Source organism: Pelodiscus sinensis, chromosome 1 (genome assembly GCF_049634645.1).
Source record: "Pelodiscus sinensis isolate JC-2024 chromosome 1, ASM4963464v1, whole genome shotgun sequence".
In the NCBI taxonomy this organism is placed as follows: Eukaryota; Metazoa; Chordata; order Testudines; family Trionychidae; genus Pelodiscus; species Pelodiscus sinensis.
The window spans coordinates 237,419,388-237,440,606 of NC_134711.1; the positions used below are offsets into that span (position 1 = coordinate 237,419,388).

At 43.1% G+C, this 21,219-nt stretch overlaps 2 protein-coding genes and 1 long non-coding RNA gene across 4 annotated transcripts in view; 1 reads left to right on the forward strand and 2 right to left on the reverse strand.

The window, feature by feature from the left end:
- Nucleotides 1-1,396, reverse strand: part of LAMP1 (lysosomal associated membrane protein 1) — a 35,220-nt gene extending 33,824 nt beyond the window's left edge. Inside the window, exon 1 of the mRNA XM_075918533.1 lies at nucleotides 1,255-1,396. Coding sequence (XP_075774648.1) covers nucleotides 1,255-1,300 — 46 coding nt within the window. The 5' untranslated portion in view covers nucleotides 1,301-1,396. The remainder of the gene's footprint in view (nucleotides 1-1,254) is intronic.
- A 16-nt stretch (nucleotides 1,397-1,412) lies between these two features.
- LOC142826125 (uncharacterized) lies at nucleotides 1,413-4,876 on the forward strand. The gene is made up of 2 exons (XR_012900379.1): nucleotides 1,413-1,531; nucleotides 4,571-4,876. It is a non-coding gene; the product is annotated as an uncharacterized LOC142826125 (long non-coding RNA).
- Nucleotides 4,877-11,506: 6,630 nt separating this feature from the next.
- CUL4A (cullin 4A) overlaps nucleotides 11,507-21,219 on the reverse strand; it is a 69,069-nt gene continuing 59,356 nt past the window's right edge. Inside the window, exons 14-18 of one of the 2 annotated variants that reach the window (XR_012900369.1) lie at nucleotides 19,196-19,301; nucleotides 13,954-14,126; nucleotides 13,429-13,581; nucleotides 12,640-13,045; nucleotides 11,507-11,930 (exon numbers count right to left, since the gene is read on the reverse strand). Coding sequence is in view for 1 of the 2 variants with exons in the window: in XM_075918528.1 (XP_075774643.1) it covers nucleotides 12,950-13,045; nucleotides 13,429-13,581; nucleotides 13,954-14,126; nucleotides 19,196-19,301 (528 nt within the window). In the remaining variant the exon portion in view is untranslated. Of the gene's footprint in view, nucleotides 13,046-13,428; nucleotides 13,582-13,953; nucleotides 14,127-19,195; nucleotides 19,302-21,219 lie in introns of both variants that reach the window. The other variant, XM_075918528.1, reaches the window with a different exon arrangement.

Sequence of the window (21,219 nt, forward strand, 5' to 3'; positions counted from 1 at the left end):
GGGGAGGGGAAGGGAAGACTACCTAACAGTGCTGCAGCATGGCTCCCAACAAGGTAGCACTATCTACACTAGCACTTTACAGCCCTGTAACTTGCTGCACTTGGCAAAAGTGGGGTGTTTTCTCACAACCCTGAGCAAGAAAGTTACAATACCAGCATAGAAAAGTACTTTGTGATACTGAATTCACTTTAAACTTTCCCTGCAAGTTTTCCCCTACATATGTCAGCAGCAGCAACTACACCTGATGGATGCAAATTAAATTCCACTCTGTCCTGCACAGCTGGATGTATTTAGCAGTGAAGTAATGTTACCTTTTGAAAGCTTTATTAAGCAACAACTCCCTAAAATAAATAGTAAAGATCATTGCAACTGAACGCTATTGTCTGCGGAATCAGCCAGATATCAATGCACTGGTGACATACATTACAAACACAACACAACGTTGACAAGAGTTGTGCCATCTAGACGGATGATTCAAGTTGTCAGTCCCATGACATTTAACTTAATAGTTCACAGCCATGTTCAGGCAGAACCACCTTGCAGTGTAGTCAAATCTCCTGGATATCTGATTTTAAGACAACTAAGAGTCAAACAACATAAAAAGCTGTAATTTGACCACATGAGCCTGGAGACTCTTATGTAGAATAGCTCCGCTGGATATTAACACTTCATTTTTAGGTGGTGAATGTGCTTCCCATTTCCCAGCCCAGGAAGGGGGCGCGAGGAGACCAGGGGTTCATGACTCTCCGATGCACGGGGCCCACCGAGTACTCCCGCCCCACGCGAAATAACCATCCCCTGTGGTTTCAGGGCGCGCTTATCCGGCAAGGCCAAGGACGCCGCGCACGGTTGCGCATCTCCCCACGAAACTCGAGCCGGACGAGCCTAAAGTTACCGCACGGAAATAGAAAGCGGCAGAGGGAAGCGAGACAAGAGCCAGGGAGGCTTGCGGCGCCGGGCAGGAGCGAAGCCCCGCGTCGAGCCCCACGGCTCCGGCCTGGCCCCGCTCGCGGGCGGATTCGCTCGCTCAGGCCGCTGCGGGGAGGGGGCCGGGTTCGGCCGAAGCGCGGAGTTTCACCCCCCCCCCCCCCCGACTCTCGCTGCGCGGGCAGAGGCGAAGCCCGGATGGCGCAGCCAGGAAAGCGGGGACAAGTCGCCCCGCCCGCAAGCCGCCCGCCCCCCCCCCCCGCACAGATCGGCGCGGGCCCCTCCCTACGTGGGGGGAGGGGAGCGGCGCGGTCGGGCCCCTCTTACCGAGCAGCGCAGGGGCCAGGAGTAGCGCGCGGCCGATCCGAGCCATGAGGGAGGCGCGCGGGAGGCTTTCGCGCTGCTGCGGCTGCTGTTACCGGGTGCGAGCAACTCCCCCGTCCCCACTCCTCAGGTCATATGACTGATGGCGTCAGCGCCCCCCATGGCGTCACGTGACCCCGGCCGCCGGCGAGAGGGGGAGGGCGGGAAGAGTTTCGCGAGAGGATACGAGAGGTGGGAGGGGCGAGGGAGCCCCGCCTCCTTCCTCTCCCACCGCTGCAAGGTGATGCTGCTGGGTTGGGGCTGAAGCCGCGTGACACGGCTCCCCCTCCCCCACCCAGCACCCTCGCGCCCAGGCCCTGAAACTCCCGCGGCCGTTAGAACCGGCCCGGCACGAGCGGCAACCGCCCTGCACTGGCTGTCCCCGGCCCCTGCTGCAAGCGCCCCCCTCCCCCCGCCGGTTTGCAGCAGCTCCCCTCCCCCCAAGCAACTCGAGGTGTATTTCACCACTGAGTCCACTTCCTAAAGAATAAAACCCACCCGCCCTGGGGCGCCCCCTCCCCCCCCACACTTGTTGCCTCTATTGAAGGGAGCAAGTGGGGGGGGGCAGGAGCCGTTTCTGAGGGGAGCCAGTTTAAAAGCTGGTTACCCCCAGCACTGTCTCAAAGGTCCTGCCTGCTCCCTCCCTGCTGCCACTGTCAGAGGCAGCAGGGGGGGAAATAGGGGAGGCTGCTGCCAAGCAGCCCCTGTCTGCAGGCATCTCCAGCAGCAGCCCCATCTGCGGTTAGCCCTGGCGGCTGCAAACGGGCCAGTGCCAGAGCGAACAGGCTGATCCAGCACGCTGGAGAACCTCCTGCCTGTAGCCAGCCCCGAACAAAGGCTGCTCTGGCACCAGCCCCTTCGCCGCAGAAGGGGTCTGCTGGACTCAGCAGTCCCAGCTTTCCCTGATTGATGCACCTCTGCGTTTTAAATGTAGTAAGAGCCCGGCGACTTAACTACATTTAAAATGCAGAGCTGCAGTGCAGGTGGCTCCCAGAGCCAGCAGGACCCAGGACTGCTTAGTCCCAGCTCAAACCGGCTCCTGGAGCTACCCCCGCGACTGCTCTGCAGAGAGATTCTATTGGCTAATTGTATAGTCCATACAAATTGTATCAACTATATGATTAGCTTGATAATCACATTTTAATATCCTCAGTATGGATACCAATTTTGTCTGGGCTAGCTGGATTACCCTGGCTGTGTCCTGTTTCACTTTCAGAATCACACATTGGAGAGGTGGGAAGTATACAGTATAGCAGAGGTGCTTCCCACTTTATGCTAAATGCTTCCCCTAGCGAATGACTGCAGGAGGAGGGGGGAGGAGGCTATGCCCCATGTGGAGCAATAGCGTGGGCAACAAGTGTTTGCATGGGTTGCAAATAAATTGACCATGGGAAACCCCCACTTCCTGAAAAGGTGTGTCGACACTGACAGATTGATTTTCCACTCATGATTCTATGGGAAATGTTTGCTGAGGTTGACTGCAAGAACATTGTCTTTGCCAGGGAGATAGGCTGCAACCGACTTTATGTTTTGCAGAATGCACCATTTCTACAGGCAAACTGCCTCCCAGCTAAGCTGATAGGACCGAGTTCCTCCTTACCAGTTAATATAGTACATCATTGTGACATTGTCCGTAGGTATTTGTACTGTTTTGTTTTGGATCAGAGGGAGGAAGTGTAAGCAAGAGTTGTGGACTGCCCTGAGCTGAAACAGGTTGAGATGTTGCTTGGCTTCCTCTGGGGCCCATTGTGCTTGAACAACGTGATGGCCTAAGTGGACTCCCCAGGCCTGTAGTGAAGTGTCTGTGGCCATTGTTAGTGATGCTGGCAGTTGTTGCAAGGGCACCCCCTTGCACACCTTGTAATGCATGGGCCACCATGTGAGGCCTTTATCTTTATGAAGCCATTTGTTTATATGATGGATGTGCGGCCTGTATACCATATGCAATCATGCCTGGAGTGGCCTCATGTGGAGATGGACATATGGTACCACAAACATGGCCACAGCTATATGTCCATGTGTCCTAGATGTTGGAGAGAGTGTCAGGTTGTTATGCAGAGGCTGGCCTGTCCTAGAGATGTGAGGTCTCTGATTGTCAGGAACCTCTATTCTGGTAGGGAGGCTAGTACAGGTGCAGTCTAGGTGCGTGCTTATAAATTCTTGAAGTCAGGGTAGGAGTTAGTGTGCATTTTGACAGGTTATTCTGGAGCCCTGTTGAATAGTGCTGTCGAATAGGGCCATGGTGGTTTTGACCGCCTGTTCTGTATCGCATGTTGGGAGTGCCTTTTAGCAGGCAGTGGTACAAGTATGGGAATATAGTGATCCCCATTCTGCACACTTGGGCTGCCACCACTGTCAGGGCCTTTTTGAAAACGTGTGGGGCTGTTGAAAGTCCAAAGGGTAGCACTCTATACTGGAAATGCAGGTCCTCTATCATAAATTGTAGAAAGCATCTGTATGACAGATGTCTCGAGATACAACAATAGGCATCCTGGAGGTCAAGGGTAGACAGTCAAGCTCCCATTTCCAAGGCAGGAATGATAGTGGTGAGGGTTACCATCTTGAATCGCTGGGAGCAAACAAAGCGGTTGAATTTGCGGAGGTCTAAGATTGGCCTCCATCCTCCTGTCGTCCTGGTGGTGAGGAAGTAGTGGGAGTAGAATCCCTTTCCCCTGTGCTCTGGTGGTAACTCTTCTATGGTTCCCAACCGAAGATGTTCTGCTTCTTGTACGAGCACGTATGTCTGAGAGAGGTCACTGAAGAGGGACGGGTAAGGGTGGTGGGGGAGGATTTTGTCTGGAAATGGGTGACAAGGGAGGGATCACGAGGATTACCTGTTGTGTTCCCTCCTTTTGGGGAATTTGGTATTGCCACTGTCGGAAGACAGGATATTGAGCTAGATGGACCATTGGTTTGATCCAGTATGACCATTCTTATGTTCTTATTAATGAAAAATGAAATGCAATAACCAATTTTGATGAATTGAGCATCCACCTGTCATTGGTAATGGTACGCCCCACTGGATAGAATGCAGCTAGTCTGCTGCCAGATATTGTGGAGGATGTGAATTGCTGCTGTGAAAAAACTGGGGGTGTCACACCCTCAACCAATGCTTCAAAATGCCTGTTGTAACATTGATGGCTGCTGAGCTGTTGTCTGCTCAGGGGCCTGTCTGTTCCTGCTTTGGCATGGTTGACACCTGTTATCATAGAGCTGGTTGAAAGGTGTGGGTCTGAACCTCTGCGTGAATAACCTTCCCTGTTTGTTTGTTTTGTAACAGGCCCATGAATGCCAACTGTCTTCAGTATATGAAGTGAGGCAGTGGTAGATTTGGTGAAGAGCGTGGTTCCCTTGAAAGGCAAATCCGTGACTGTGGTCTCGACTTCTCTCGGAAAACTGGAGAGATGGAGCCATGATGCTCATTTCATGACAACCCCAGAGGCGATAGATCTTGCTGCGGTGTCTGCCGAGTCTGGTGCGGCCTGTAAAACTGCTCTAGAGACTAGCACCCCCTCATTAATGATTATTTAAATTGTTTTTTTCTGTTGTTAGGGAGAAACTCAATAAAAGATGTGAGTTTATCAAATATATGGTATGTGTATTTGGCGAAAAGTGCCAAATAGTTGAAGAATCTGAAGGCTGGATGATGAAAATGTCTTACTGCCCATCAGCTCTAATCTCTTCCAGTCCCTGTCATAAGGGACCGTGCCAGTAGCCTGCTGTTTCCCTCTCTGATTTACAGCATCCACCACCAGAGAGTTTGGGGTAGGGTGAGAAAAGAGAAAGTCTGCCCCTTTGGGAGCCACATAGCATTTCTGATCTGACCTCTTGCAGATTGGCGATATTGTGGCAGGTGTCTGCCAGATGGTTTTTGCTGGGTCCATTCATGGGGATGGCAAGTTGGCATGTGGAGAGGCATGCAGTATATTCTTCAGCTTATGCTATGTGTCCCTGGCATAGCGGAGAGGGAAATATCTAGTGTGTCCGCAACTCTCTCAAAGAATCCTTGAAATGATTTAAAATCATCCCCCAAAGTTGGAGGCAGGGGCATGATTGCATCATCTGGAGATGATGAAGAGATATGCATAGGTGGGGGCGAGTCAGGTGTCTGGTCATCGCCTTTTATGTCCACATCCTCTTCATCATCACATGAGCTAGAGTGGGCAGGTGACTGAGCCATATGAGCTGGCAACGGCTGCTGTGCCTGCTGCATTCTGTAGGCTTCCCAAGAGTCCCAGTATGGCCAGCTGGGTGAAATGGGTGGTGGGAACCACTGTAGCAGTTTCCACTGCTGCAGCTGCTGAGTGGGTTTAGGCAAGGAGTGCCTAGGTATGTGTGTCTGAAGAGGCTCATCATCGTCACTAGGTAGGGGTGATGCCAAGGTAACTGGGGTGGATGAGAGGCTGAACCTGGATGTGTTTTGGGTTACGGTGCCAAATAAAGGCGTTCCTGGCATAGAGGAAACTGTGAGCTCTGCCACAGTAGTGAATTTTGGTACTGGCAGAGGAGGAAGCGGCATGGGTACTGATGATGCTTGCAGTGTTGCTACTGGCAGCTTGGCTTCGGGCAGTGCTGGCTGTTTTGTGTGCAGCATCAGTTCGGAGTATTTGGTTGGTGTTGACATACTTGCCAGTGGCAGCATAGTAGTGCTCAGTGCCGAGGCTGAGTGTGGTCTGGTTGGTGCCGCAGCTCGTACTAACAGTGTTTAGGCTGGTGCCAACATGGAGGTTTTCTGCTTCACCTCTGTTGGTGCCTTGGAGGAGGAGCGGACTCTCTCCTTGGAGTCTTGGCTCTTGTCAGTGCCGGAGCGGTTAGCTGCCTATTTCTCTGGTGCCTTAGGTACTGTAGGTGCCGAGGCAGTCTTATTATGGAGAGAGCACTTCGTTGAGGAGGACTCAGTCCCTGAGGAAGAGTGGGACCTCTTTTTGGGCACTTGAGCTCCTTCATGGTCTTTTGGGCTGGACCTAGTGGGAGCCCCTCTTGCCGATGCCACTCCAGGGGATGGTTGCCTGGGCAGGGTGGTATGCTCTGGATCTGAAGCTGGCTGAGCAGTCTTCTCCAGTTATATCATTTTTAGCTAGAGTTCTCTGGCCTTTCTTGTCCTGGAAGTGAGTTTTTTTTACAGCGGGGGAGTGCTTCTCACCCAAGCAGCAGACACAGAGAGTGTCCATCTGATATGGGAATGGACAGCCTGCAGCTCAAACACCTCTTATAACCAGGCAAGCCAGGCATGTTCCCGTTAAAAAAAAATAGTCCATTGACATAGCTTTTGAACTTTCCAAAGCCTAGCATAATTTGTCACACAACCTAGCTATTTGGATATAGAGATACACTAACACTTTGTACCACTCAGGGAATCTATGTGTGTAATGTTGTTATAACCATATTTGTCCCAGAGCTTTAGGGATGCAAGTTGCATGAGGGGCACATTTTATTGGACCAGCTTCTGTGAAAGCTCAAAAGCTCTCTTACCCACAGAAGTTTGTGCAATAAAAGCTATTACCCACATGGAAATCTTTGTGAACTATGAGAAATGCCTCAGTCTGCTTTTGCCTAATCAGAAATTGTTAAAGGATAACCCTAAGGAAGGTCAAATCTACACAATCATTATATGATAAGTTTCACAAGACAATGAAGAGATGACCTTATAATGGAGAGATATGCTTCATACCTCTAGGTTAAAGGAACATAGTTGAGGTTGTTTGGATAAGTTAACTGCACTTCTACAAACTTTAAAATAAAATCAGGAAAGAGGTTGCAAAGTAGCAAGAGAGGCAAACATGGTAGGAGACCGGATTGGCTTACAGGGGAAATCCTTGGTGAACTTAAGCACAAAAAGGAAGCTTACAAAGAGTGGAAACTTGGACAAATGACATGGGAGGGGTTTAAATGTATACCTTGAGAATGCCTGGGATTTATCAAATGGAAAGCACAAATGGAATTGCGACTGGCTAAGGGTGTGAAGGATAACAAGAAAGGTTTCTACAGGAATGTTAACAAGAAAAAGGTGATCAGAGAGGGTGTGCGGCCCCTACTGGATGAAGGAGGTAACCTAGTGACAGATGACGTGGGGAAAGCTGAAGTACTCAATGCTTTCTTTGCTTCTGTAATCATGGATAAGGTGGGCTACCAGACTAATGCGCTAAGTGACGCAAGATGGGATGAGGATGAACAGCCCTTGGTGGGTAAAGAACAGCTTAGGAACTATTTAGAAAAGCTAAACGTACACAAATCCATGGGTCCGGACTTAATGCATCTGAGGGTACTGAGGGAGTTGGCAAAATGTCATTGAGGAGCCTTTGGCCATTATCTTTGAAAAGTCATGGAAGTTGGGAGAAATTCCAGGTGATTGGAGAAAGGCAAATGTAGTGCCCATCTTCAAAAAAGGGAAGAAGGATGATCCAAGGAACTATAGGCTAGTGAGTCTTACCTCGGTTCCTGGAAAAATCATGGAAGGGATCCTTAAGGAATCCATTTTGAGGCACTTGGAAGAGAGGAAAGTGATTAGGAATAGTCAGCATGGATTCACAAAGGGAAAGTCATGCCTGACCAATCTGATTAGCTTCTATGGTGAGGTAACTGGCTCTGTGGACGTGGGAAAGTCAGTGGATGTGATATACCTTGACTTTAGCAAGGCTTTTGATATGGTCTTCCACAATATTCTTGCCAGCAAGTTAAGGGAATGTGGATTGGATAAATGGACAGTAAGATGAATAGAAAGATGGCTAGAAAGCCGGGCCCAGCGGGTAGTGATCAATGGCTCGATGTCAGGATGGCGGTTGGTTTCTAGTGGAGTGCCCCAAGGTTCGGTTCTGGGACCGGTTTTGTTCAATATCTTTATTAATGACCTGGATGAGGGAATGGATTGCACCCTCAGCAAGTTTGCAGATGACACTAAGCTAGGGGGAGAGGTAGATACGCTTGAGGGAAAAGATAGGGTCCAGAGTGACTTAGACAAATTGGAGGATTGGGCCACAAGAAATCTGATGACGTTCAACAAGGACAAGTGCAGCGTCCTGCACTTGGGATGGAAGATTCCCAAGCATTGTTACAGGCTGGGGACCAACCAGCTAAGTAGTAGTTCTGCAGAAGAGGACCTGGGGGTTACAGTAGATGAGAAGCCGGATGAAAGTCAACAGTGTGCCCTTGTAGTCAAGAAGGCTAATGGCATATTAGGTTGCATTAAGAGGAGCATTGCCAGCAGATCCAGAGATGTCATTATTCCCTTTTATTTGGCTCTGGTGAGGCCACATCTGGAGTATTGTGTCCAGTTCTGGGCCCCCCACTACAAAAAGGATGTGAACGCATTGGAGAGGGTCCAGCAGAGGGCAACCAAAATGATTAGGGGGCTGGAGCATATGACCTATGAGGAGAGGCTGAGAGAGTTGGGTCTGTTTAGTCTGCAGAAGAGAAGAGTGAGGGGGGATTTGATAGCAGCCTTCAACTTCCTGAAGCGAGGTTCCAAAGAGGCTGGAGAAAGGTTGTTCTCAGTAGTGACAGATGGCAGAACAAGGAGCAATGGTCTCAGGTTGTGGTGGGAGAGGTCTAGGTTGGATATTAGGAAAAACTATTTCAGTAGGAGGGTGGTGAAGCACTGGAAGGGGTTACCTAGGGGTGTTTAAGTCTCAGCTTGACAAAGCTCTGGCCGGGTTGATTTAGTTGGGATTGGTCCTGCCTAGAGCAGGGGGCTGGACTTGATGACCTTCTGAGGTCTCTTCCAGCTCTATGGTTCTATGAGTAGTATAATAATTTAGGATTTATAGATTTTTCTAAAATTCATGTGTTTCAAGAAATCTAGAATATTCTCTGAAGACTTCTTTAGCTAACACAGTACAAAAAAGCAAGATGTTAGCCAGTGCATTTAGGTTATGTTTACATAATACATCACATGAATATCTATATAGTATATAAATACCATATACTTATGTGTGTGCTTGGTAAGCATGTTAAGTTGTACAATGCTTATTTTTGTTCATTTGTCCTTAGGCATATATCCTGTGGTCTCCTGGAAGACACACCTCAGAACTTGGCTTAAGCAAATACAAAAAAGTCAAAAGCTAGATGGATGAGCATTATGAAACAAACTTACAATGTAGTACAAGAAATAATGAAAGATGTATGAACATTGTGTTAGGGAGTATTTCCATGCCCCTTAACATTTGGAATTTAATAGTCAAATGAAAAATGAGAAAGTACAAGGAGGCACCGAAGACAAAGCTGGCTTATTAAAGTTTAAGTTCTCTTGTACTTATAAACAGCCTTGCTATAAACGAATGGCTAGTTTAAGGTGGCTTTGGGAAGTACATTCTCTGTGTAAGATGAACAGAACTCATTGCTAGACTTCAGTTCCCGGGAAGAGATGTATTAACTTTTTCATGCACTGTACTGGGTGTTGTCTTTAGACAATACATTTGGCTGAGCGTAGTTATGTAAATTCTTAATATCAAACTGCGTGTATGGTCAATTATTTGGCAATACCTTTTACTCACCAGAAATATGTCATCATAAAGATGCTGTAGTGGAAAAGAAGATATGTAGTTTAAGACATTCAATCACTCTGTAATATGATTTTTTCTCCTGGTCAGCTTGGTTAAAAGATATTATCTCATGCTTTTGAACTATTTATTTTACCACTAAAACTCTATTTCTAGTTGTATCTTATATTATAAATCAGTATCTCAATATGTTGTGGTAGGGTGGTTCTACCACATCAGGCATGAGAGCATATGGGTTTCATGCTGCAGAGAATTAAGGCGTGTCAGTTCCATTGCCTGACCTATCATCAGAGAGGTGCATCACTTGGTCATTCTTCTCATCATAGATGCCCTCACCAAGTTAGTCTTGGGAGAGAAACCTTATGTCCTGAACTACTTTTCTATTGTCTTACTTAGGACCTTTTAGGTAGATAAAGCCAGCATACTTCAACATAACCTCTTCCTAGTACATGAAGAAATTTGGTTACATATTTTTCCTCCTCTCCCCACAAAAAACACAACCCTCCAAAAAACCTAAAGCCCGAAGAGATCCCACACTCCAAACAAACAACCCAGAGACCAAATCCATAAGTTATTTAAGTAGTCATTGTGAGTTGGGATTTGCCTTTATCCCTAGCCCTCAATGCAAAAAGCTAAAATACTCCGATGGTAATCATTGCCATTGCAGCCCTCAAGGCACGCTTCTTTTTTTGTGATCCACCAGAGACAAAATTCACTTTTTAAAAAAAAGCATTTAAGGAACACTTTCAGTAATGGCTGAATATGAATCAGCCTCAAAGGATTTGGGGACTGAGTCAAAATTACTCTTTATTCTAATTTATGGGCAATTTAGATCATAGGTTGGTTTTAATTTACATGATATTCCACTGTCATATCAACAGATTAATAAAGAATGTTTGGCCTCTTAATATTAGACATTTATATCTAATACCATAATCAGACATTACAATATTATTGTACAGTTATTACCATAAACCATTTATATTATAGTGGAAGAAACTGTGCAACCTTTAGTCTCTGTCACTGCAATAAAAGTTTTCATTGTGACGTAAGCCCAAGGAACTGATCAGCTCATTTCATATAAATGGTATGATGATGTCAGTCACTAGTGACTTGGATGCCAACATATTTGTTTTAAAATGCATATCACTTTGTTTGGGCTGAAAAATTCTAATAGAAAAGGATTTAAAAAAATCCTTTTTATTGCCATATGAGTGAGAGTAATTTGGTTAACAAGTACCTGTCTTTAGGTATGTTGTTTTTTTAATTACATGGCTCAGAATTCTAGTCTGTTGTTTACCTCTTTCCACAGGCAGAACCATTTTGCTTGTGGATGAAAATATCTTTTAGTAATAGCTTCAATTTTTGTTAATTATTGTTTGTTTTTTATTCAACACTAGTCAGAAATTTAGAAGTCTCTCTTTTGGGTGGACAGCAGGAAAGGTAAGGTAGAGAGCATTGTTCATATTGCACAGGTTACTGGATTACTGTCCAACATTCACAAGCCTGTAGTCTGATTAAACTTCTGCCTGTTACATAAATATTTTTATTTTAAAGGACCAAAACCAGCACTATATTTTAGCAAGCTGACTTTGGCTGGTTGTGATGTGAATAGGCAATAAAAAAATTAGTTAAAAATTAGGTCTGCTAATTAGTACTTAATGACAGATTGCGATAAAAAGTGTCAGATTCACATGGTGGCTAAAAAAATTAGCATTCAATGCATATCAATGAGGTTTTATTTGAATTAACTAAAGAGTTAAATATTAAAGCAAGTTAAAATAAAAGTCTACATTAAATTACAATATTAAATAGTTTTTAAATACATTTATTGTACTAAACATATGATATGGCTTTTGGTTTCTAACACAGAAGAAATGGAATAAAATAATTCAAAGACTGCAATACAAGTAATGACACCAGATGACAGAATGAGGACTTTAATATGGAAACCCACAAGATGTCAGCTTTTAGCAAGGAATACTTAAGAAGGGGTTGTGGACTTATAATTTATGTGTAATAATTACATTACATAAATTTAGTAAGTTATTTTCAAGAAAATATTGCTCTGTTAAATTCTCATTAGGCCATGATCAAAACTCCTTTGGTAGCTTTTAATCAGAATGAAACACCATTATGCAAATCCTGTAAAACAAAAGAGAGGCTTGTAAATATTACCACAAAATGTATTTTCCTTATACAGTTACAATTATCTAACAGATCTACATGTCCTTCATTCTTTAATTCAAATCAACTTACATATATACAATATGTAACAGGGAACTCACAAAATCCTTAGTCTCTCAAGACAATCTATGTTTTCACAATATCAAGACTGTATAAAGCCTTTGAAAACTTCTCTTCTTGTGTTGAGTGCACTGTACAGTAGTTATCCTATATTTGTGTCTAAAGGCAAAACTAAATTTAACTGAAGTTTTACATGAACAGTGATACAAATCAATTGCCCAAGAGCAAAAAAATTCACAAATGAATACCTTAGCTAAATTATCAGACAGCTCACTAGACATTTTTTTTACACAGTTGTCCTCTTGGCACTTCAAAGATTTCACTTCAAAACCTGATTTATCCAAACCAGACTGAAGTTTACAGCTATTTTGAAAGAAAATTAAACAAACATGATGATAACAATATTGTGGTGTACAATTTCAAATATTTACTGAATGTTTGTACATAAGCATTAATCAATTAAAAGGGGTTTTAAAAGATACCCAAGTGATTTGTATAGCTAAAGAATGCAGCATTAAGGGTCTTTATGAATGTTCAGTCATAAACACATACATACATAGCCAGACTTGCATCTGTGACAGAAAAATATTTCAAATAATTATTTTACCTTCCCATCTAACTTCAAAAGTTAGTTTTAAACAAAGTAGAATAAACAAATCTCGAAGGACTCAAAAGAACAAGTGGAAGAACTAAAAGAAAAAAAATGTGCCATTTAAAATCACTACGAAGTCTTGACAAGATCATCCAAGAAACTTTTCCTTTGCATCTCATCCACGCCAGGGCATGCAGCTGGTTGAATAATATACACCAACTTGAGACATGTTAGAGGTAAAGTCTGGAGACAGCATAGGTAGTCAATGTCCTGAATACATTATTCTGGTGTTTTTGAGGGGGAAAAAAAAAAACAGTTCTCTCCATTATGCAACATAGTGGTATTGATTGGGGTTGTCTTTGTCTCTCTCCATATAGTCTCTGTCTATGAGAGATTCAATCCTTTTTTTCAAGTCTCCAGGCTGTAAGAACAGATCAGATTAGTAATATAAATGAAATATGAAAATAAATTATTTTCAATCTCATAATCGTCAAGTGAGGACAGTAATCTTTATTAAAAAAACAAAAACAGAACGATACACTGTATAACAGAGCAAATTAAAAAATGCATTTTTAAACAAACTCCTGGTAAAACCTGCTGACTTTTTTGTTCCTCACTGTTATACAAAACATATTTGAATATTTCAATTTTAGGATTTAATGGTTGAATTAAAATCAATGCTATATACTTATTTTATCATCTTATACAAGGGACATGAAGAGCAGAAAAATTAATGAAATCAGGTATTTTAAAATAATTACAGTAATGGATGGAAAAGGAAATTAAGTTCACATGTCCGTTTACCTTTACTGGAAATTTCAGCTGATTATACAATTCAGAAACAAGGAGGTTATGACAGAGTATCTTTCTCATCTTCATTATTCGTACAATAGCAGCATCAATCTGATACTGTCTATCTTGAAATACTCTTTCAGTTGTGCTAACCTGTTCTTCAACCTAAAGGACAAGGCAACAAACATAAAGCTATCTTTCATTGGTGATTCCTCTGAATGCTTGTTTAAGCTTTAGTGAAATATACAAGTAATGTATAAAATGAAACAATATTTACTCATTTTTCTCTGACATAAGCATGCATATTTAAAACTAGGGCTCTGGGATGTTCTGATGCAGTTAAAGAGAACTAAAGATACAAATCAAGCATACACCAATAAAATTAATACAATGCTTTAAAAAAGTTAGCTGGATAAATCAAACTACAATAAAAAACCAACAGTATTTCTTTAATTAAGATAAATATATAAAATATATTTATCACAGCGTTAGTTTAGTCAAAATAGATGCAAAGAACAAGATCATTTTAATACGTACTGTTTCTTTCATCTGTATTTGGTTGATCTTTATTCGAAACAATTTATGCTTGAAGTCACCATTAAAAATGAATTTGTCTCCATCATCTACTTCCTTGCCTTTGGGATTTTTGATCAATACTCGTGCTTTCCCACAGGCCAAAGACTGCAAGGTTCTTCGTAATTCACTGTTCTCTGTAAACATGTTAAAATACAATAAAACTGACTAGAACACGGACATGTGAAATATTAAATTGTTAATTTATAAATACAATTTAAAATATTTGTTCTTTTCTGAAGTACATTGCTAGTAATTTCTTCTAACTAATTCCTAACTATGCAATGTAATTCACAACTTTAAAGGCCCAATCCTATAGATCTTACTTACATGTAAAGATTATTGATATTTCAACACTGTGCAAGTCATGAACAAAGATGTGGTCCTAGACTCAAGGAGTTTACAATCCAAAAGATAAAAGATCAGACAAGAATGTAGTTGGAGACTTTGAGATTATAAAGAAAAATAGTCATCTGTGTTACCCTGTGCTTCACCAGTGGATACTGGGTTAGGGTACTGGGATGGTATAAGTATGTTCTAAGTTGAATATTATGTTAAAAGAATACGTGGAAAGATGTTTATGCTACCAGGAAAACTTTTATGCACTAAAAAACAATACAATATGAAATAAGTAGAAACAAATAAAGGAAATAATGAATTTTAATATATAAAGCACATAATCAAGTGACTTTGGTGTTAGGCAAAACAAACATTAATACACTAAATACAGTGTTAAACTTTGTAAAGACTTTTGTTAAAGCCCTGCCAATTTAAAAATGAATGTACATTTTGTTGTTCTCTGCCTAGTCTTTAGAATATCATTACCCACAATATAAAACCACAATAAAACATGTTAGAATAGCATTGTGTATGAACCTATGAACTGAAATAGCAAAGATTTTGCAAGCTAGTGCTGAAGTGTATTAGAGAAGTTGAGTAAAATGCTAACATTATTAGATCTAAAATTAGCCCAATTAGAGAATAGTTTAGCTTTCAACAATCCTGCAACACTATCATCATCAAGAAAATCTTTTTCACTCCTTCTTGTATGGTAAAGGAGCAGATGGACAATTATAAAATATTAGAATGCAATAATTAAACAATAAGCACCCATATGCTTTATTTTAAGCACTATAAAGAATGGTTACTATCCATTAACTGTGGTTCTTCAAGATGTATCGTCCACATATAATTCCATTTCTGGTATGCATGTATTTCAGATGCAGAAAATTGGTTTGTTTTTGAATAGCAGTGTCTGTTGGGGCCACAGCTGTCCCCTGGATAAATTGCTATCTACACATACACAGTGTAAGCCCTGATCTGCACCCAGGCTAAAGCTTAAACACACCGTGTGTTCATACTGCAAATGTGCTAACTTAGGGCTCAGACCCAAGATTTCAGGATCCTGCCAGTCTGAAAGGTGTGAGCCTGTGTTAAACTGGGATGCAGAGTCTGAGGCCTACTGGTTTTCTGTGGGTTTGTGGCCCCAGCTTGACTCAAGTCCCAGAAGTCCTCCAGATACATATTTCAGAGTTTCCTGACAACAGAGGAGTAGTGCTGCAAACAGAGAGCATGATGACCAGAAGTGTTGCTACTATCTGGCTAAGCGTGTTCTCCCCTTTCCTGCTCTGTGGATCTTGCCCAGAGCAGGCAATGAAGTTGGCAGGAGCCATCTCCTGCCTGCTGGAATGTTGCAGGTCATTCCTCTGTGGACTGTGATGAGTCTAGAGCTCTGATGCTTCCTCTCCCTGGAAGGCAGCCACTTAGCACTGCTCTGATCTCTGGCCCTTGCTCCTAGATCCTTCCTGCCCTTCCTGGAACACTGTGTGCAGGGACAGCCAGGCAGTATGCACTGTGAGTGGGAGACAGCCCCAAAACATCCCCATAGCCTCTGGGGATCCATTATCCCTGCCTCCCAGAATGCAGCAGGAGCAGGGTTAAGGGATCCACAAGGGCTGGATCACACTGCACCCCATTCCTGGACAGGAATGTCATCACTCTGCATCCAGGCTGTGTTATACGTGTGTGTTTTCCTCTGATATCTTCATTTCATGTCCAATTTCAGAACAAACAGATACACCTTCATTGAACATCCCACTTTAAAATTAAGAATGGAAAAGTTTAACTTTAATAGTTTGACAGCCATGAAAACTGATGTTCTACTTCTCCTCAGAACAAGTGCACAGGAGCATTTTCCTGCCAATATGACTCATTTCAGAGCTGGAAAGCCCAATTGTCAGATTATGTGGTAGTTCAGTATAAAGCCTTCTTAAACTGAAGTTGTTCTACTGAGACAGCCACCAAAGGAGCAAATCAGTCTGTTTATGTACTCGTGTTCTCCTTATGGGCACCCAAGTCCCATCAATAACACCCTAGGGAACAGCGTGGGCAACAGAGGGCAATAATATCAACACCGGGGTAGAGAGCGATAGGCACTATGGCGTAGGTTTATTTTGATTTGGGTTTGTGCTCTACAGTATGGACTCCAGGGCATTAGGTTAGAGCACAGGTCAGAAAATTCTTGACCTAGGGTTAAAATGTAGTGCAGATGCAGAAGGTTACTCACCATGTGCAATAAATGAGGTTCTTCAACGTGGTTGTTCTTGTGGGTGCTCCACTTCGGATGTTTTTCACACCATGTGCTTCTAGTCAGAGACTTTTGGTAGCAGTGCCCCTATTGGCTACACACATGCAGCAGCAGTTGTCTAATGTTGCTCTGAGGCTACATCTACACTTCGGGATTTTTGTGCAAGAAGCTTTTTGCGGAAGAGGTCTTCCACAAAAACTTCTTGTGCAAGAGTGAGTCCATCCTACAAAAGCACATCACAAAAGCAATGAGCTTTTGCACAAGAGAGCATCCAGACTGCATGGATGCTCTCTCGAAAGAAAGCTCTGATTGCTATTCATAGAATAGCCACCAGAGCACTTGTGCTTTTTTCGATTGGTTCTTTTTGCGCAAAAGCCCAGTTGCCTGTCCACACACACCTTTCTGTGGAAGAACTCTTGCGCAAAAAGGAGTTATTCCCTGTAGAAAGAGGAATACCTACACTGCAAAAACCCCCTCTGTTCTTTTGATTTACTGTAAATTGATTTGCACAAAAACACACTTGAGGTGCGGACGCTCCGCAAAAACAGCAATTTTGCACAAAAACTGCCATTTTTGCACCAAACCCCTGTAGTGTAGACATAGCCTGAGTGTCTACCCTGAATGCGCAGCCAACTGTCACCCACTTCCTTCTCTACCCTCTCCGAAACAGAGGAGGGTCAACCATCTCGAAGAACCTCAGTTACTGCTCAAGGTGAATAACCTCTTCTTTGAAGACTGTCCCTGCGGGTGCTCCACTTAAGATGATGGAAGAGCAGTGATTCTTGGTGGAGAGGAGGGGTTTCAGAGTTTATGTTTGTATGGTGGAGAACACGCATAGCTGAAATCGAGCAACTGCAGCTGACTGTTGTTTCAAGGCATAAAATATGGTGAAAGTATTGGGTGATGCCCAGGTAGCTGTTTTACAAATATCAATGATGGATACATGTTTGGGAAAAGCTATGGATATGTACATAGCTCTAGTGGAGTATGTGTGAAGTCCAGAGGGAGCTTGCAAATTGTAGTTTTGGTAACATAGTCTGATACAATTAGAGATCCATTTAGAAAGTCTCTGGTTCCATTACTGCTTAAACAATGGGCAGATGTCCTTGGGAGTCCCAGCTGGAATAGCTTGGCTCAGAGAGAAGAATGTGGCAAGTATGTGGTGACATCTCTCCACTTTGCTTAGTTGTAGAGGAGAGGGAGCATATCTTCTCAATAGGCAGAGAACTTCTTTCAGAAGTTCTAAAAGGCCCAAGGGTATCTTTTGCCAAAATTGGCTTATACGTCTCCCCTCCTCTACTTTTTTATAGCCTTCTGCTCTGACACTGTCACGGCATCAGTACTGGTAGAGGCAGGAACAGGCTTCAAAAGCACTGCTGAAGTCATCTGGTGACAAAATGGTGCAGAGATATCAGCAGGATTTAAAATGAGCCTTGAATTGCCCCTGGTTTGGACCTACTCAGAGCTGTTGAGTGAATGTCTTCAATGTCTCATCAGAAGATTGAACTGAATATGGTTTAGAACAGGGGTGGGGAACCTAAGGCCCGGGGTCTGGATGTGGCCCCCAGCTTGCCTGGATCTGGCCCCCAAGACTCAGAGGTCTCCCCCCTACCCCAGCATTGGGGAGCCTGTGCTGGCACTTCAGCCCCCTGCTGCCCCACCGCAGGGCTGAGCACACAAAAGCTACAAGCCTGGGCCCTCCTGGGCTCTGCTGTGTGAGGGGAATGGGATGAGTGTCTTTCTCTTTCTCAGTCAGAGGCCACGTCAATGAGGGCTTGTTTGTTTTTTTCTTCTTGCTTGTGTGAGGCCCCTGACTGATTTTTCTGCAGGTCAGTGACCTGGAACCCAAAAAAGGTTCTCCATTCCTGGTCCCACTGACTCTAATCAAAAAGTGAGTCCCGGAGTTCAAGGTAGACCCAGGGCTTACTGGACCACTCACAGAGACTGATCTAGTTTGGTTGTTGTCTTCTCCTCAGGCTTAGATAATGCTCTTGCATTTCTCTCAAAGAGCATGTTTTTGACAGGATTCCCTTTCTTTGTATGTCCATTTTGTGCAAAATAAATACTTGATATATTTATCTTTTTTCGGTCTCAACAGGCTAGCTGATTTTTAAAAAAATGATCTTGTGCCTATGGGATTCATGCACATGAGAAGTGGAATACACATGGACAATCACACAAGGACTATATTAATTCAACCCCCCAATAAAAACAAATCCAACTGTTCTAAAATGGTCATTTTAAAAGACGGATTCTTGAAACTACAATAGAACCTTAATAAACTGCACAGAAAAAAATGCAGTCTCTCTCTACTTCTCAAAGAACTGAAAAAGCTGTACTGAAGTCTTGTTACTGAGAATGTATCATTTTTACAAAATATACAACAGATAATTTACTAATACATTTACAAAATACCACTGTTATCTATAAAGTAGAAGTAGTACTTTTTTCCCCTATTTCCTTACTCTCTGATTCACAAAGGTGTCCAAATAGTCATTGCAAGTTATTGAAATTAGCAAAATTGTGCTGTACTTACCATCAAGCTTTTACATCCCAACTCATATTTAGAAGCTATTTAAATAAAATAAAATTATGAATGCATGAAGCAATTTTTCATACCTACACCAGTGGCCATTTTAATTTCTTCAAAAATAAATTCATCTCCTTCATTAAACATAAGCAGCACTAATGTCTGGAAGAGTGACACATGAAACTCCTTCTTTCCCTACAAAGGGAACAAAAAAAAACAAACCCATAAGTAACTATAAATGTTATACTCAACTCCAGAAATCATTAGAGTATCAACAGTATCCTATACAGTTCCAAACTTCAAAAAAGAACTCTGATGACAGGTTGTATAATCTATAGATTATTTAACAAATAGCTTCTAGATCGGGGTAAGCAAATTTCAGTCTGCAGGTCAGATCCAGTCTAAAGGGTTAGTCCCTGGCAGGCCCCCACCTCTTTATTTACCTGCACTTCTACAGGTATTGGGCGATCGCAGCTCTGGTTGGCCACGGATTGCCATTCATGGCCAATGGGAGCGGCAGGAAGTGGTATCACAGTCCGCGGCCAACAAGAGCTGTGATCACTCGATACTTGCAGAGGCACAGGAAATATAGCAGTGGTGGCCTACCAGGAACTAACTCTTGTGGCCCCCCCCCTTTTTTTTTTATTGCCCACCTGTTCTAGATGAAAAAAAATGCATATTTTAAAAGATTCTATTGTTTGATTATGTATACTACATATAGTGCCAAGGAAATATAACAGTAGAAAGACAATTGCCAAATCCCCTCCTCCCAAAACCAACCATCCAAAAACCCAAACAACCCTGGACATTACATTGGTAGTGTAATGAACCAAGGAGGTTACCGGTTAGTCACCTAATAGCATTTTCTTCTAGGTACACACAATGGGTAAAACCCTGTCTCCACTGAAGTCAATTGCAAAACTCTCAGGCTATGTCTACACTGCCTTCTCTTGCGCAAAAAACATGCAAATGAGGCAAAGCGTGGAATATCGCCATGCCTCGTTTGCATAATTAATTAGGCTCTGGTTTTGCGGACGAGGCTTTTGCGCAAGAGCTGTTCTTCCTCTTTTTTTCAGGAAGAATGGCTCTTGTGGAAAAGCCTGTTGCACAAAAACAGAGCCTCATTAATTATGCAAATGAGGCATGGCGATATTCCACACTTCGCCTCATTTGCATGTTTTTTGCGCAAGAGGGGGCAGTGTAGACATAGCCTCACGGATTTATATGGCCCAGAATGTCACCTAATGTGTTGTTTCATAAAGATAAGAAAACTAACATGAAAGGTATCAGTCATACAAAACTTGACAGAACACCAACACATTCTTTTTAATTCATGCAGTTCTGCAGCAACCACATTAACAGAAGTGTCTTGTATGTAAAATTAGGCAATGGGAAGGAGATTAATAATTCCAGATCCCCATGCACAAACAAGATTTTAAATTGGTTGTGAATTACAAAGTTCTCGGTCATTGTAACTTTACATAATCTCACGGCTGTAAAATTTTGTATTTATAACTAGTCATTGTCAACATCAGAGTAAAATGATTTTTGTCTGTGCTCCAGTACAATGACGTTGTTACACTGATTAAGCTATGAGACAGAACAAAAGCTATATTAAGAAACATTTCAGTTATTTAATACTTTAACAAGCATGTAAATTTAACTACATTCATTACATTATACAGGAGACTCTTGTGTTTACAAAAATCACTATTTGCAGTTCCATGTATTCATGGGTCTCCTGTCCAGGCTTGGAGGGAGGTGCAGCAGGGGCTAGGAGCCATGGGGAACTGAACATGGCCCCTGTGGTGAATTCCCCGCAGCTGCCAAGAGCCATGGTGAGTGTCTTGTGGCACCTGGACCCTGTGGTGAGTTTGGAAGTTGTGAAGCTGTGGCTCCCAGTATTTGTGATAGGCAGGGCTCGACACGTAATGTAATCTACTCGTCCATGGTGAGTAGATCACAAGCCGGCACAGCCGCGCAGCGCAGTCTGCGCATGCGCAGCATGTCGAACCGCGCAGCTGATGAGTGCAGCTTGCCGCCACTTGGCGAGCCCTAATGATAGGCAAGGGTTTCCTGTACCACTGATCCTTTTCAGCATAGCTTTATAATA